The sequence below is a fragment of the Penicilliopsis zonata genome (assembly GCF_001890105.1).
Source record: "Penicilliopsis zonata CBS 506.65 unplaced genomic scaffold ASPZOscaffold_3, whole genome shotgun sequence".
Lineage (NCBI taxonomy): Eukaryota > Fungi > Ascomycota > Eurotiomycetes > Eurotiales > Aspergillaceae > Penicilliopsis > Penicilliopsis zonata.
Window position 1 is genome coordinate 1386680 of NW_019208913.1, and position 16618 is coordinate 1403297.

Sequence of the window (16618 nt, forward strand, 5' to 3'; positions counted from 1 at the left end):
ATTCCTGCTTAAATACTTTCCAAGGAGCAGCCTGATCCTGGTATCTCTCCCATGCCCACGTCGAGTAATCCTACCTAGCTTGAAGTCTTCTGTCCTGGTGAGTGAGCAAGAACCTATCACGAGATACCTGAGATGAATTTGTTGCTTATGCTGGAGGGATCTAGAAGTAACTTTTTCGAGAATTGGTCTTATTGAACAGCAGCCATGGCAATGCCTGACAAAGTCGCCACGCCCGTCGCCGATGAGCCCTACCTTGTTGCGGACGCTTTTCTCGAGGCATTAGCAGAAGTATGAGACAAAGAAACCCCGTAATTGCTTTTCTCGAAAGAGCCACCTCTGACTCAAATTTGGTCCACAGAGCGGCGTTGATTACCTTTTCGCAGTCTTGGGATCAGATCATCCCAGTATCATTGAGGCTTATGTCCGAAGGCAGAATGTCCGGACCAAGCAGTTCCCTCGCATGATAATTTTCCAACATGAGGTACGGCTGTTGACACTGGACAAGAGCCCTCCAAGCAACTGTAGCAGCTAATGTGTGGCCTTTTCTTTGTCTGTCAAGTTTGCTGCAATTTCAGCTGCCGACGGCTATGCGAGATTGACTCACAAACCTGCCTGTGTAATCGCACACGTCGACGTTGGCACGGCGGCACTCGGCCAGGGCTTGCACAACGCCTCTAGTGGCCGAGCGCCCGTGGTGATTTTCGCCGGTGTGGCCCCTTCAACTCTCTACGGAGAAGCTGCTGGGTCTCGTTCCGAGCATGTGCAATGGTACCAGGACGTTCCGAATCAGGCGGCTCTCGTCGCGCCATATAGCCGTTACACGGCGGAAATCAAGTCAGCCGATAATGTCCAGACCATTGTCCATCGTGCTGTATTGATGGCTAGCACCGGTTCGCCCGGACCAGTGTACTTGACTGCTACGAGAGAGATCTTAGCCACAGCTATTGACGGCCCTAGGCCACGCCTGGCCCCCGTTCCCTCCTGCCAGTTAGGCGCATTGCCATCGATAGGAGTAAAGCTGATCGGAACCGCGCTCCTTGGAGCCACGGCTCCGCTGGTCATAACAGGTTACCTGGGACGGAATCATCAGGCAGTGCAAAGTCTTGTTGCGTTGGCCGACCTTGTCAAAGGGCTTAAGGTCTTCGACTCGGAACTGCGGGAAGTCAGCTTTCCGGCCGATCATCCGGCATGTGTAACCCGGAGTACCGGTGCAGCCAAGGCAGTGCAGACGGCCGATGTCATTCTGGTTCTTGACGCAGATGTTCCTTGGATTCCTACCAAGGTCAAGCCGTCTCCGGAAGCGCGTATATTTCATGTCGATCTCGACCCGAGGAAGGAACGGATGAATGTCTTCGATCTCGGAGCTGTCTTGACTTACCATGCGGACAGCGGAGCCGCTTTAGGTCAAATCTATGATTTCATTGCCAGCTCCGACCTCTTAGGTACCTTGACGACTGTATTTGACGAACGATGGGAGGAATTGAATCAATCCTATACTCAGGGAAAACAAACCATCCTTTCGCGTGCTGCAAAGTCCATCGAAAATCTAAACGCGCCATGTGATATTGACTACCTTTGCAGTATGATCCGAGCCATAGTTCCATCAGAGACTCTTTTCGTCACCGACTCTGTCACAAACCAGGCGGCCATGGCCGAGCAACTCCAGCTTACCAGACCTGGCTCCCACATAACCAAGGGAGGCAGTGGCTTAGGCTGGGCCGGAGGTGCTGCAATCGGCGCCAAACTGGCAGCAACGCTCTACGATCTTTCAGACCGCCCTCACGTTCGTCGCAAGCCATTGAATGATCCGTCGCCCGACCCATTCGTCTGCGTGGTCTGTGGAGATGGTAGCTTTGTTTTCTCGGCTCCAACTGCAGTATACTGGGCGAGCTATCGCTATAGCTCTCCGTTTCTAACAGTTATTCTCAACAATGGCGGCTGGCGGGCCACTAGACAGTGCATTGTAGACGTCCATCCTCGTGGCAATGCAAGCAAACTTTCAAATGCAGATTTGGGCATCTCGTTGGAAAATGATGGGCCGAACTACGGCGAGGTGGCTAGGGCGGCGGCCAACGGGCATCTGTGGACGAGAAAGGTAGAGCAGGCCTCGGCGTTGGAGGAAGCGCTCAGAGAGGCCGTGCGGGTGGTGACCGAAGAGAAGATCTCGGCTGTTCTGGACGTTATCATCAAATAGATCCGCAGCCGTCGACCGGGGCATAGACCGATAGGATATTATTTAGTCTGTTTGCAATCAAAATTGACTCTCTTCTGAATAAACGCTCGTGGAGTGTCGATGGACATCGTCAAATCATCGCTGGTGGTTGCTAATAATGCCCAGGCAAACAGTGCAAACACCGGGAAAATTATTATGATGTCAACTTCTTGCCTCAGGAGTCAACTGTCTCTTTCTTGCCCAGTTCCTTAGGTTTCTAGAGACAAGTCCTTTTAAAGGTACCATGTCTTCTCATCGCCTTTTCAGCAGCCTTTTGAGGCCTGCTACATCTCCAATCCAGCGCAGCATCATCGCCCGCTCCTTTGGCATGTCTGTTGCCCGCCCCAAACAGCACAATGACCGAGCTCCATCCACTGCTCCGGAATATCGTGACAAGCAGACTTCGAAGCCCCTGAACCAGGCTGTGTCCAACACTACCTCTACGATGACTGAAGGGTTCCCCAAGGTGGGCGATAAACCCGCGCCGCCCGAGTTTCTGAGCTCCGTCGACCCGAACTACAAGCCGGCGGACTCGTATCCGGGAAGAGTCGAGCATTTCACGGGAGGAAGACAACAACAAGGCACCCAGAAGCCCGAACTAGACGTTGGAGAGATGGAGGGTATTACCTTCAAGGTTGAGCCTCTGCGACGTCAGGGAGAGGACCCGTCTACAATGAGAGCTCGGTTGTTATGTTTGTGCCCAATATTTCTTTTTTTTTTCTAGTCCTCCAATGGCAGCCACACTACCTCGTGCATACCCGGTCTGACAGCTAAACTTGACACAGACCAAAGCCGTAAGCGGGGCATTCTGGAATCCGATCTTCTTCTCTCCACCTTTGCCGACGTTTACCTGGGCAAGATGACCCCCGAACAGCTTAATGAATACGACCGGTTCCTGGATGAGAACGATTGGGATATCTACTACTGGGCCACGCAGGATCCTCCGGTAGAGGGAACGGAAGAAAATGTTACTGCGAATGCGTATCCTGCGCAGGACACTCAGACTGAAACTTGGAAACAAACTGGTGCAAAGAGCGGCGAGTGGGTGCAGACTGTTGGTGCATTCAAGGCAGCATACCGGCCTGTTCCCTCCCGCTGGGCTGACTCCGAGGTTCTTACTCTTCTGAGACAACACGTTCGCGACAAGAGCGCTACCGGCTTCCACTCGGCTAAAAACAAGAAGACTGGTGGGAGTGGTCTTGGAAGAATGCCTGCTGTACAGATCTTTAACTCATAAAGACTCCTTGTTGCATCGCAAAAGCCCGTGTCCAGCATAGGGCTACATCATCAGCTTTTTATTTCTGGTCTGGGGGATCATGTATAACACTAGATACTTGTCGGCTTACAGATTGCACTCCCACGGGCAAGTGCGTTCCCATCTTTTATATTTAACGGCCATCGATGAGCATGGTGTATATTGTCTATTTTGGAAATATCAATGGCTTATCTTGCCTTGCTGAAAGTCACCTGGGCGCTGGATTCGCATGATTTGTGTCTTTGAAACATCTTGGATCCAACCCTCCAAGTATCTGGGCTAGGGGGGACTATATTTTGGGCCGGGCTTCATAACAATCGATCTGAATCCACGGGTCCTTTGGTTCACATCTGCTCGATCTTGGTATATATCGCCAGGAGGGGATTATTTTCAACCAAAAACAAGCTCTGCCATTTGACATTGAGTGGCTTCGATACCAATATCACGAGAAGAAAAAAAAAAAAAAAAAAAAAAAAAGAGAATCAACCCCATTCGAAACCTGGAGCCTTGCTTACCATAGATCAAACTAAATTCCCTTTTTCTTGGAAATGACTGACAATTAAAAGGTACCTAGCTACCCAATGCAATACTACGGAGACCTTTGTCATGCACACGGGAGATCTGAGCAGGGTTATTGCGTATTCGCACCTATGATCAGCCTCATCCAACCGTGGCTGGAAAAGTGTCAAGTGTGTAAAGATGACATCTTATCTCATCAAACCCTGAAAAGCCGCTCCTTGGTTACCGCCTAAAGGCCGATATAAAGGTTCTACAATCGATGGCTATCGTTACCCTTGCTCTTGCTATCCTGGGAGAGACGAGGCTGTCGGAAGTCTGCTGCGCCGGTTCGACATGAGAGCGGCAAAGGGGACTCAGCTACTTGCCGCCACCACTTTCAGAGCGCCGCAAGAGAAATAATTACCAACGGAAAATAACTCGAGTTCCCACCCGGTTCTGATTTGGTAAGGGTTGATGACCAAAGGCCTTGAGTGGTTTGCCGCCGCGAACGGGGAAAAGGGCGTCTTGTGACCAAAGGCCCTTGTCAGTGTTGATAGACCGTTCTTCTCATCCCTGTATCGCAGACGCAGGATGACAGATTTGTCTGAGAACCAAGCATGCCAATTTGCTGCTTGCACGACGACTGGACGTCGAAGAGCTTACTAGTTCAGAAGAGTACGGTGCTCGTTGCCTCAGACCCTCAGCCTCCAGGCAACGAGAGGCCAGCTCCGCCACTTCTTTCTCACCCTCCTTGGCCATGATTCCAGGGTTGTCGGAACCCATCCTGTCACCTTCCTTCTCTAAACGGTACTCTTGGTTTGCTTGTAAACCTTGTCCCTTGTCCATTAAACCGTACAAATCAGCACTGAAGATGAACGGCATAGATCCCTGTGAGCATATTTCATTTGTTTCTGTTGGAGCCCCTATTTGTGCAGGCAGGCTTCCTTCGTCCAGCCTGACCATTACATTTTCAACATTCTCCCGGCTAGGTGTCTTGCTGTCCAAGACAGCGGCGCGAATGATGAGACAAAGATTTTAGCTTGCAAGTGGCCGGTCAAGCAAGTCATATTGTCTGCCCCCCCCCCCCTCTTTTGGAAGAGACGTTTGGTGGTGTCATAAAGTCCTAAAACCACTTTGCACATCCTCAACTTGTCAGCATCGTTCTCGCAGATTGAGACCCCATTTATGCAATGCTTGTGTCTTTCCTTGGGAATCTGGCAATTCAGGATGTGGGAGACATGGCTTCTGGTTGTTACTAACGGTCAACCACAGCAAACGCTTCCTTGAGACTAACATCTTCTTTCCACGCTTCTGGCGGGTATATCGGGTCTTGGGCCGATGATGAGCGCCTGGTCAGTATACGCGATACGGAATAGAAGCATGCGGCTTCCTTAATAAATATCATTGACCAAATAGCCCGAGCGTTATCCCCAGTTAGCTTCTGAACTTGAGCAGGAGCTCGCCCATATGCACAGGGAGACCAGGGTAGCGGGACGGTCCCGCCATGACCCCATCCCGAACCAGACGATATGGCTCTTTATAACAATGGCCATGGGGGGTCGGAGAGGCAAGTGGTTTTCAAGTTCAACTGGGAAGAATAGACACCTTTCTTGGATCGTTCTAATTACTAAGGTTGTCACAGTCCGAGTGTTCGTCCTTCTCAGGAATGCTTCCGGTCTCCTGTTTTTGATCCCATTCAGACGGCCCATTCATCCCGGCAACAGAAGGGCCCCCTTCGCTCAGAGATAAACGTGGATATTGCGTTTCTTGCAGTCGGGTCCGTCCCTTGTCTCGATGCTACTAGGTCCCGACGAGAGTAGCAATGCCGCCCTTCTCATAGAACACCTGTCGAAGGAGCTTGGTCGACTGGAGTTGGTACGTAAAAGGTTATAAGAGAGCATATAGACTTTACATGAGTATTGCCTGGATATTTCCTCCTCGTAGTCAGTCATCGTAATGTCTAGATAGCGAGCGGCGCCAACTAGCCGACGACCGAAAAGCATGAGTCAGCAAAGTGACATGTCACGTGATATCAAAACTCGCTTAGTTCGGCAAGTCTTAGCCTGTTAGGGCTCCGCTCACACAAAAAGAGTTACGAAGGCGAGCGGTGCGGTTAGGGCTTAGGCGTGCTTTGCTCCTCCTCACGCCGTCGCTGGAATTTATCTCAGCCCCAGAGTCAACGACAACTGCTCCGCCCGCGTTCATCCTCCTCTCCTCTCGCGGTTCCTTCCATCGTCTCCAGACTCCGATCATGGCTGAGCAGCTGGTCCTTCGCGGAACCCTCGAGGGTCACAATGGCTGGGTTACCTGCCTGGCTACCTCTCTCGAGAAGTAAGAGCAAAAAAAAGACATCCTTGTTATGGCTTTTGCCGAGTCCCGGGTTGGACATTTGGGTGAAAATTTGGAATCTGACTGTTTGTCTTCGATGATTATAGCCCCAACATGCTGCTTTCTGGCAGTCGCGACAAGAACCTGATTATCTGGAACCTGACCCGTGACGAGCAATCCTACGGTTACCCCAAGCGCAGTCTCCAGGGCCACTCCCACATCGTCTCTGACTGTGTACGCCTCTCTCTCTCTCTCTTTTTCTCTCTCCATCTGTTTTTTTTTTTTTCTCCTCTGCTGCTAGAAGCATGGTTCGGATTGGATTTGGATCGGACAGTTTTGGCTGACCGCATATGTTGTAGGTCATCTCCTCTGACGGTGCTTACGCTCTGTCTGCCTCCTGGGACAAGTCTCTCCGCCTGTGGGAGCTTGCCACCGGCAACACCACCCGTACCTTTGTCGGCCACACCAGCGACGTCCTCTCCGTCTCTTTCTCTGCCGACAACCGCCAGATCGTGTCCGGCTCCCGTGACCGCACCATCAAGCTGTGGAACACCCTCGGTGACTGCAAGTTCACCATCACCGACAAGGGCCACACTGAGTGGGTTTCCTGCGTTCGCTTCAGCCCCAACCCCCAGAACCCTGTCATCGTCTCCGCTGGCTGGGACAAGCTCGTCAAGGTACGACACTTCTTTCCTCATCTCTCCTTGTTTCCAAATGATGTTTGCATATTTTACGTATTTGCTACTTCAGAGTCTTCCGAGACTATGAGACAATTTTCACCACATGCCTGATGGACAACTACAATCATTGTTGATTTTTTTTCAAAAAAACTTTTTCCTTTGGAATTACGACCTGGCGGGCTTTTGCTAACCATTGGAAAATTCAGGTTTGGGAGCTCGCTTCCTGCCGTCTCCAGACCGACCACATCGGTCACACCGGCTACATCAACGCCGTCACCATCTCCCCCGACGGGTCTCTCTGCGCCTCCGGTGGCAAGGACGGCACCACCATGCTCTGGGATCTTAACGAGTCCAAGCACCTCTACTCCCTCCACGCCGGTGATGAGATCCACGCCCTTGTCTTCTCTCCCAACCGCTACTGGCTGTGCGCCGCCACCAGCAGCAGCATCACCATCTTCGACCTCGAGAAGAAGAGCAAGGTTGATGAGCTCAAGCCCGAGTACATTGAGAAGGGCAAGAAGAGCCGCGAGCCCGAGTGTGTCTCCTTGGCCTGGAGCGCTGACGGCCAGACTCTCTTCGCTGGTTACACTGACAACAAGATTCGCGCCTGGGGTGTCATGTCGAGGGCATAGATGGGGTTAACGCGCGTCGGCGGAGGAGCACTGCAAAAGAAGATTTCCTAAAAATTCAAAAAAGAGGGCAGGCATTAGTTGGGATGTATGAGCCATGAGCAATGAAGCAACTTCGGGTCCGGACCGGCGCGTCTGGGCCGGGGGTTTTTTCTAAACATATCTTGATCTCGCTTACCCGGTTTGTCACACGAAATCGAATGTCTGGAATCTTTGAACAGGGACGACATGCGATGTTCTAATACCATTGTTAAAAGGCATCAAAAACTTTTTCCTACTTTTCAACCCGCTTCCCGTAGAAGGCCGGTCTTTTTTTTTGGCTTATATTTAAGTAGGAAGTATCTCTCGTAATGTGAAAAAGCTATAGCAGCCACTCACTTCTTTCAATGAATCTTGTCATAACTATCTACAGGCACACTTGACATGATTGCACTATTTATCTATTGTACATGAATTTTTATATTGAGAGGTGAGAATCTGAGCCGCAGTGGTATTTACTTCTTTGCCAGCCGCTTCAAAGCCGTATCAGCGATGGCCACGCCCTCCTCATACTCAAGACCCTGAGCGAGAGCCTTGGCCTCTTTGTAATACTTCTCTGCTTGATCGCGGTTGTTTTGCATTTCCGCGAGCTCGCCGAGATTGTAGGTAGCAGCAACGCAAGAGACATCGCAGTCCTGGTCTCTGGTGGGCGGCTGGATTTTCGCGGCGACGTCAATGGCCTTCTGTGCCCATTGCATAGCAGCACCGATGATCTCCTCGCGCGACGGGACGGGCTGCTGGAGGGTGCTGCTGCTTGAGGTGGAGGTGCTTGTGCCGGCCTTTCCGCTCTTCAGCCGTTGGGCTTGGCCAGCCATTGCGCTCGCCACGTCGTTGAGAAGCACTACCTGCTTGCAGGATGGCGAGTCACCTTCTTCCTTGTGGATCATGTCGAGAGCGCGAAGGTAGAGCGGCATGGCCAACTCGTGCCGCTCTTGCTTGGTGTAGGTCGTGGCGAGGTCGACGAAGGTGGTCGCAATCTCGCTGACGTTCATCCACATGTCGTTATCAGTTCTTGCACCGCCAACGGGAATACCGAGACTCTGTCGGTGTTTCATCTCCTTGAGGCACAGTTCGACTGCAGCCACTTGACATGCCTCTGCTTTCTTCTCGTCTTGGATGTAATCGCTTGCGTACAGTTCCGCCAGTTTGATATTCATTCCGACGACCTTCTTGAGCACCTTGTCGCGTTGGTGCTCTTCGAATTTCTCTAGCTCCTTCATCTTCTTTTGTTCTTCTAGAACTTCAGGATCCTCGGGTTCCGTGGCATCTTCCTTTTTCATCTCCACTTCCATGTCCTGGATAAGCTTCCTCATTCTCCCCTGTTCAATCCAGTCCAACGACTCCGCCTTGGTCCGCTCCAGCACATCGATTGCCGGCTGAACCAACCCAGCTTTCTCCAACATCATAGCGACCTGGAGTTTGATTCCGAGTATCTCGTCCGAGTATGGATGCATGCCCATTTCGAATGCGATCTGCAGTGCTTCCTTGTATGCCTTGAGCGCCTTGGCCGGACTCAGGTCGATCTCGGTGTAGTAAACGGCGGTTCTCAGCGCGTCGGCGACTGGAGGAGGGAACTTGTGGAATCGCGGCCGAACCTGAGTAAGTTCAACGTAGACAATATATGAAAACACTGCCGTTGCTCCGATGACCGACAGGATCGCCAAGGGTAACATGATGGGGTTTTTGCGCCAGATCCCTTTGGAGGCTTCCCGTAGGCCCAATTTCACCCGCTGGGTGAACGTGATTTGCCTCGTTTGCATGCGTGCATATCTAAAGGTCTGTGGTAGTCGAGACTGGCCGCCGAGTCTCGTTGTATTGAGTAGAGAAAGCGAGCGTGTGGTTACCAACCGAGATTGCAGGAGCCGAGGGGTGTGGGCGCAGACGCGCCGCGATGCGCCATGGAACATGATGGCTGAAAGAGATATAGCCCTGTCAGGTCCGGCAAGCAATGTGTATTCGAGAACCTTTAATCGGGATTCTTATCCGTGACGCAGAGCATCGTTGACAAGGACCGGAGAAACGAACTGCAAGGAACGATTTTCCCGCTCGCCTCCCGCCTGGCCCAAGCTTTGTATCTGTTGCTTATGACGTCGATCCAACACAGATTATTCAACTAAAGAAGATTCAACACATGGCAAGTCATGATATTTTGAGGATCATACTGTTGTTTTTCGGTGACTTTTCATATCTAGCAGCATGTGTGGACGGTATGCGCTGGGCGTCGTAGGTGTTGCTTACTCCGATGGAACCTCAGGATATATATACTGACTTTGATCTCCACAGCGGCTAGCGTTTATTCAACAGCGGCTCGAGGACCAAGGCATGCCAGTTGATGATGCAGCGGAAGATGAGGATGTAAGGGAGACGTATAATTTTGCTCCGGGAAATTATGGCGCTGTGTACCGTGCCGACGCTCCTGATCGCGGCTACGGCCACGATGAGGAAGATCAAGATTCAACCGGTGGACCCGAAACCTCTGAGAAACATGAAAAGGAAAAGGACCAGGCAGACCGGATCCAGAAATACAAGCTTCAGAGCATGCGATGGGGGCTCGTCCCGTTCTGGACTAAACGTCAGCCTGACTATGGCTCGTTGATGCGGACAATCAACTGCCGGGATGACTCGCTTGCTGAAGATCGTGGTATGTGGACATCGATGAAGAGACGCAAGCGGTGCATCGTAATTTGTCAAGGGTTCTACGAATGGCTCAAGAAGGGACCGGGGGGAAAGGAGAAAATACCCCATTTCATCAAGCGAAAGGACGGCGATTTGATGTGCTTTGCGGGTCTCTGGGATTGTGTTTCCTACGAAGGTATTTCTTACCTGGCCATGAACGGTTCCTTGTGCTTGGGCATGCTGACGTGGATAGGAGCCGATGAGAAGCTCTATACATACACAGTTATCACCACCTCTTCGAATCCTTACCTGAGATTCCTACATGATCGAATGCCGGTGATCCTTGAGCCCGGGAGTGAAGCGATGAAGATGTGGCTTGATCCCAAACGAACGACGTGGTCGAAGGAGCTCCAGTCGATCTTGAAGCCCTATGAGGGTGATCTGGAGTGCTACCAGGTTCCCAAAGAAGTCGGAAAGGTAGGCAACAACTCGCCCGACTTCATCGTCCCAATCGACAGTAAAGAGAACAAGAAAAACATCGCAAATTTCTTCGCAAATGCAGAGAAGCCGAAATTAGGGTCACCGGTGCAGTTGAAAGATAGGCAGGATCAAAAATTGACGGAGTTCAAAGTCACCCACGACAGAGACGAGCAGAGAACAACACAGGACACCGAATGGAGTGAGGACAACGCTCCAGCACCCGTTCCGGGAGTCAAAAGAGAGAGGCCAGTTGAAGAACCTGATGAGATCCTACCAGAAGAACCGAAGAAACATAAAACAGACACCGTTCCTTCATCGACGCAGGAGAAAGGACAGGAAGTTCCAAGGCCCCCGACTACTCTAGGGAGAAAGACAAGGAGCGCGACACGCAATAACACAATTCCAAAAGCTGTCAATAAAAAGCCCAATGCTGGGTCACAGAGGATCACGAATTTTTTCAAAAAATAGGGCCATATATGTTCAATTGAGTTTGCTGTATATTGAAAAAGGGGTTCACCAACCTCGATGATTCGACAAGTTGGCGAATCTTGGATTGAGAATTTCTGTTCATAGTGATTGTTTGAAACCTTTTCTGGTAAAATTTCTCATGGTTTTGGAATAGATGTTGGAATACATCCAGGCTGTAGGAATATAGGCACTTTAAAGTACAGTAATATACAATGAAGTATGGTAAACCTCCCGGGTTTGCCGTCAAGCTTCCTGTTCGCGCAATCTCTGAACCAACTTTTCTCTCAGAAAAGGACTCAAACCCAGTCTATTCAGTCATTAGTGGATGCGAGGCTTCATACTTTGTAGAGATACTTACATCCCGTTGTTGGTGACAATCCTGTAAGTGCCTGCCATAGGTTAGCAATGAATCGCGGGCACATCGTCTCGGATATGATCTTACCACTTGATTGATAATTGCCATTCCCATCCACAAATTGCCCCTTGCCGTCGACCTCTAGGCTACCAAATATATCTTCCGGCCTACCCCCAAGTCAGTCATGTTGCCATCGAGAGAACTCTCAGGGTTCCTACCATGCGATTCTCCCGTATTCTGGGGGCCGTCTGTTATCGGATATATGGATCCAGCCGCCCCTTCCTGCAGAGCCAACGCCCCCTTGACCACTTGCTCCGCTGCTCATATCATTCTCCCCCCGTCGTCTTCGCCTATGGTGACCTGCCATCAGGACTCCTCCAGATCCGAGATTTGCGCCAGACGTCGAGGCCATAACTTGGGCCTGTGAGATCGCATCGGGGTCCTCATGAGCATGTTTAGAAAGAACTTCTTGTAAGGTCTTCAGAAACGCGGGGTTCTCTTGGAAGGATTCGGGCGTGGGAGGGAGTCGCGTGGTAGAGCCGATGGCAAGATCGCGACTCGGTGGTTCGGTCGGTAGAAGAGATAGAATGTGGGAATTCCCCTGTATTATATCGCCATCGTTTTGAAAGACATACTATGTAAAACAACTCAGTTCCCGTATGAAACAGGTTATTCAAAAGACTCTAATGGGAGCACTGACTATATGCGGGTGGCCCTCTAAGCTGGACAGAGAGCGAATCTGACACCGCTTGATAGCCTGTGTCGCTTGACAGAGCGTAGACCGTGAGCAGAACATTCTGCGGACTTCTTTGACAGATTAATCGGTTGTCACTCGCCAGGTTCGAGCTCAAGTGTAAATGTCGAATCGTCAAAACATTTTGAGCCGCCAATCTAGGCTATGACGATGCAAGACAAACAATGCAAACTCATGTGACCGCCAATAAGATGCCGTCTGCGTCCGATGCTCTCACTCGAAAGTGTTTGTTGGCGGCAGGAGGGAAGAAAAGAAGCATTTAACGACCTGATTTCGGAAAATTCGGTATATCTCAAAGTCTACCTGTGTTCCGTCATGGCGAATTGACGTCTTCCGAACCTTTCACGCCGCGAGAGTCACATTTGCATGCTCTTTTGAGATAAAACTGTATGGCCGTTGAAAGGCACAGAGCGCTTGGCTTGGGCTGTGCCGACAGGGGTCTGTGGTCATCGTATATTTGGAACAGAAAGCAGAAGAAGAAGCAGCTGGAATCGATTTAGTGCTTTGTGTGTATATCTGCTTCTCGCGGGTCAATAGCACCAGCCATTCGACATGGCGACCCCGTCCTCCAAACAAAACCCAGGCGCGACTCCGACACACCTGACGTCTTCTCCACATCCATCTGCAGTGCCGATGGCGCGTCCCTTATCTTACAAGTCGCCGTCTACCAGGACCCCGTCCGCTTCAGGTCACGGACACAACGTTAATCACCCAGGCATCTCCTCGCATCAGTATGCGACACCTCTTGCAGCGGCTGTCGGGGTGGATGACCCGGTCACATTCAGCTCGCCGTCTGCGTTGCTAGCGTTGGGTGGTTATACTGGGATCAGCCCCTCTCCTGCTGCTCATGATGCGCTGGTTGGCGCAGCAATGAGCGAAAATGAGATTCAAGCGTTGAGCATGCAGGGAATCAAGCTAGGTGCTTCCAGAGACAACGAAGAAGAGCGCAGGAGGCATATCGAAGAGGTGGTCCAGCTTCTGCGCACCCGGGTCGCTGGAAGAGGTGTCTGTAGAGAGGGAATCGAACGACTCAGTCAGCTCGAAGGCCTTGAGTCGATCTGGCAGGAAGATAACCTCAACATTGCTGGGAACTTTGTCGACCTGGAAATCGAATTCCACCCGGGACAAGATACTGTCAAGGATGTCAGTCTTACATACGTCACTCTCGAGGCTACCGATGGTGAGCGGCGCGAGGAGGCGACAGCCGTGTTGAAAAGTGACCTGACTCAGTCACCTGAACAGCGAGAGCAAGGCGCGTGGAAGTCGCTGAACGGGTTCTATAAAAATCTGCAGTGGCTTGCCAAGCTGGATAGGCTTAGCCAGGAGGTCAACTGTTTTGAAGCCATTGAGGGCCTACACGCGAGCCTGAAACGGATCTGGGACGCGGAAGATAAACAATCGAGATGGGCAGGGACTTATGAACATCTTTGCAGCGGATGGATTGGTCGACCGTGCCTACACAAAGGGAAACGTGTCGGACTAGGGCTGGACTACTGGATATCACAACCCCGAGTTCTGGATGCGAAGCGGGCCAAGACCTCGACAGATGCCATGGTGATTGACCAACCACCAGACCGGGTCTCGAATGAACACAGTGACGATGAACAGAATCTGTGGAGCCTGAAAGTTGAATGCGAAGAAGGATATCCTTCTCTTCGCGTGTCGAGAGATTGGGTCGGTCCGGACGTGTTGACGACCACTCCAGATATATCTGAAGATTCGTCGTCCAACAGGACCCCCGATTCCGCTCTCCCGATGATTAACTGGGCCGATCCGCCGCCAACAGTGTCTTCGGCCAGCATGGGCCATCCCGATCCGATGAACAGTATGCTAGGACCTCATACCCCGAACCGCAGGTTTGTCGTCAAGCTGGAGCCTCCGCTAGATGTTCCGATATTGGCTGCCTCCGATATCTACAGGACACTCGGTATACAGCTACCGCAAGAGTTCAAGATGATCGCCTACGATGCGTTGCTGGTTCCTGCATGGCCGCCTCTCTCGCCAACCCACAATGGAACTAGTGTCAGTCGGGGTACGGGTGTATTATGCGTGCCCACATATAATGCACAAGGCGAGAAGATTGATAAGAGACACGCCTACACGTTCCAGAGCTTTGAAGCGGTGATTGGGCGGACAATCAGTGAACTCCCCTTTTCCCATCCGCGACAACTTGCGGATATCCTCCCGGTAAGAGAGCGTTTTACAGATGCTTTGGCTAGTGATGCGCGATGCTAAACCCATCTAGATACTACGGCAATATGCAGCGCTAAGCAGCATCGTTCGCCGGACTTTCACCTCTTCGCCGGATAGAAGGGAGCCGAACACCCAACCTTCCACCTCGGAAAGCGTATGCAAAGCACCGGAGTTTCCCGATCCCGAGGCCTTTGCAAGCGGCTCCGGAATAGTTATGCTCAGCAACGACGATCCCAATGAAGAAAGACTCGATTCGATTCTGGGTGGGGGGCAGCTGTCGAATGTGGCTTTCGGGCCTGTGGGCGATGACTCCCACCAGCGCCGGACCGATGTCAAAGTGGACGTCACGCTGCGGACGCAGCTGGGACAACCGCCCGTGCTTATGCTGCTCATCACGGCCAACAACGGTTCTGACAAAGCCACCCGATCTGAGAGGATCTCCATCAGTTTCGAGGTCGGTCTCAACGGCAGCATCTCGATCGTAGATTCTACCGGTCTATGGGGGGACGAGACGGGTACCTCCGTCGAGAGTTCCGACATGAAGACGGTCGACGAGAAGAAACAAGAAGCGTTGGAGGCAGAGAAAAAGATAGCGCGCGTACTGGAGACATCGCACGACCTGAGCGTGCTGGTAGAATGGGTTTTGTCTCGATCCTAGACGATCAATCCTAGGCGATTCGAGAATACCTTTCTACCATGTATAGAGTTGTTTTTAGAACATTCACATCCCTGCCATTAGTACATATTTTTTTTTTTAGGATTTCTGCCCATGAGTCTGATGTCCGGGGTAAACGAAGTAAACGTTCGGCAGTATATCGTCATACTCGTAAAACTTCTTCCATCTGGAAATCAATGCGGCAATTACTACATACCGTTCGCAGCCAAGGCAAGGCACTCTACGACAGTGGGCACAGATGATGCAATGCAGGAGCATGATAAAATACTAGTCAGAAACAAGACATCAATGAATAATAGTAATACCTGATTTCGAATTGATGCCATTCTTTCTCGTCATGTGAGGAGTTTGAGTACTGACTCCTGAGTACTCCATAGAATAAATAGTACTCGTACTACATGCTAAGGTACATACGGAAGGTAACTTACGATACTCCGTCTTCGGCTGTTCTGTATTGTAGATTACCAGGACACCAGAGGTACGGCGTAGGTACCTTTAGGTACCTACGTTAGTAAACCACCTGTTAGGTACCTAGGTGGTACCTACCTACCGACCAACCCGACCGACGGCTGTAAGGTACGGGCATCAATCTTCCCCCGCGAGACCCGCGGGATTCCAGGTGCAGTTGGGAATAATGGCAATCGCTATTCAACCGATTGGGCACGGGGACACGCTGACAATAAGCGGTTCTTTGTTTCGTCGGGCAAGGGTATTATCCAGGTAGCAAAAGCTCCTCAAAAAGCTGCTTGATCACCTTGATAGTTGATGCTGTCGATGATTCCAGTCAGGGTGGTTTGTCATATGTCCCAGTCAGGCCAATGAGGGGCGGCGATAAGAGACGAGGGCCTGGCGCCTTCGGTGGGTTCAAGTTGTTGCACTGTGGAAGATGCGGAGCAAGCAGCGATCATTTTTCTCTCGGCATGTCGGAGATGGAATGGCTGGGCTGGGGGGGGGGGAGCGATTTTCCATTGCATATCACGGCAATATTAGCCAGTAGGAGGGTTGGAAAATTGTGTTGGAACAATTGTGTTGTGAAACGGTCAAAAATAGGTATAAAAAAGAAGATTAAAATGTGTCTCTTACTATATGAATTGATGCCTGGGAAATGACATGTCAAGTATTGGATATATTGAGTATATAGTTTGCTGAATACAATATTCATGTTCATATTCATATTCAATATTTCAATAGATACTCAATAGAAGTAGGGAGTCTATTGTACTCCGTACGACGAGTCGAGCTAGTCAGCACTAGGCTAGAAGATTCTACTTTCGGCCTAGTACAGTATGCTTATATAATCCATGACGCTCTCGGCAGACCGAAATAGAATTGAGGCGGAGCATGCGGTGGATTCATGAAGAGTAATGACTTAAGTAATAGCAACGATGACTCCATTTACTATATCGTAGTAATTCCAACTAAAACTCTCGAGGTT

At 50.9% G+C, this 16618-nt stretch overlaps 7 protein-coding genes across 7 annotated transcripts; 5 read left to right on the forward strand and 2 right to left on the reverse strand.

The window, feature by feature from the left end:
• The first annotated feature begins 29 nt into the window (after positions 1-29).
• Positions 30-2217, forward strand: ASPZODRAFT_129700 (hypothetical protein). The gene is made up of 3 exons (XM_022722331.1): positions 30-288; positions 359-481; positions 560-2217. Exons 1-3 carry the CDS (start codon positions 205-207, stop codon positions 2192-2194), a joined length of 1842 nt encoding a protein of 613 aa, XP_022583784.1. The 5' UTR covers positions 30-204; the 3' UTR covers positions 2195-2217.
• A 239-nt stretch (positions 2218-2456) lies between these two features.
• ASPZODRAFT_61145 (hypothetical protein) lies at positions 2457-3449 on the forward strand (the record flags this gene model as incomplete). Its single annotated transcript, XM_022728968.1, has 2 exons — positions 2457-2904; positions 2998-3449. 2 exons carry the CDS (start codon positions 2457-2459, stop codon positions 3447-3449), a joined length of 900 nt encoding a protein of 299 aa, XP_022583785.1.
• Positions 3450-6169: 2720 nt separating this feature from the next.
• ASPZODRAFT_129706 (hypothetical protein) lies at positions 6170-7784 on the forward strand. The gene is made up of 4 exons (XM_022722333.1): positions 6170-6296; positions 6401-6527; positions 6653-6970; positions 7180-7784. Exons 1-4 carry the CDS (start codon positions 6217-6219, stop codon positions 7603-7605), a joined length of 951 nt encoding a protein of 316 aa, XP_022583786.1. The 5' UTR covers positions 6170-6216; the 3' UTR covers positions 7606-7784.
• Positions 7785-7946: 162 nt separating this feature from the next.
• Positions 7947-9825, reverse strand: ASPZODRAFT_129707 (hypothetical protein). The gene is made up of 2 exons (XM_022722334.1): positions 9804-9825; positions 7947-9754 (listed from the first exon to the last, which is right to left on the reverse strand). Exon 2 carries the CDS (start codon positions 9546-9548, stop codon positions 8097-8099), a length of 1452 nt encoding a protein of 483 aa, XP_022583787.1. The 5' UTR covers positions 9549-9754; positions 9804-9825; the 3' UTR covers positions 7947-8096.
• Positions 9826-9837: 12 nt separating this feature from the next.
• Positions 9838-11205, forward strand: ASPZODRAFT_150184 (hypothetical protein; the record flags this gene model as incomplete). The annotated part of the gene is made up of 3 exons (XM_022725590.1): positions 9838-9864; positions 9925-10453; positions 10511-11205. The coding sequence occupies 3 exons, from the start codon at positions 9838-9840 to the stop codon at positions 11203-11205; spliced, it is 1251 nt and encodes a 416-aa protein (XP_022583788.1).
• A 110-nt stretch (positions 11206-11315) lies between these two features.
• ASPZODRAFT_129710 (hypothetical protein) lies at positions 11316-12422 on the reverse strand. The gene is made up of 5 exons (XM_022722335.1): positions 12261-12422; positions 11779-12194; positions 11648-11727; positions 11564-11594; positions 11316-11512 (listed from the first exon to the last, which is right to left on the reverse strand). The coding sequence occupies exons 1-5, from the start codon at positions 12354-12356 to the stop codon at positions 11449-11451; spliced, it is 687 nt and encodes a 228-aa protein (XP_022583789.1). The 5' UTR covers positions 12357-12422; the 3' UTR covers positions 11316-11448.
• Positions 12423-12541: 119 nt separating this feature from the next.
• ASPZODRAFT_129711 (hypothetical protein) lies at positions 12542-15284 on the forward strand. The gene is made up of 2 exons (XM_022722336.1): positions 12542-14501; positions 14560-15284. Exons 1-2 carry the CDS (start codon positions 12867-12869, stop codon positions 15163-15165), a joined length of 2241 nt encoding a protein of 746 aa, XP_022583790.1. The 5' UTR covers positions 12542-12866; the 3' UTR covers positions 15166-15284.
• The last annotated feature ends 1334 nt before the right edge of the window (positions 15285-16618 follow it).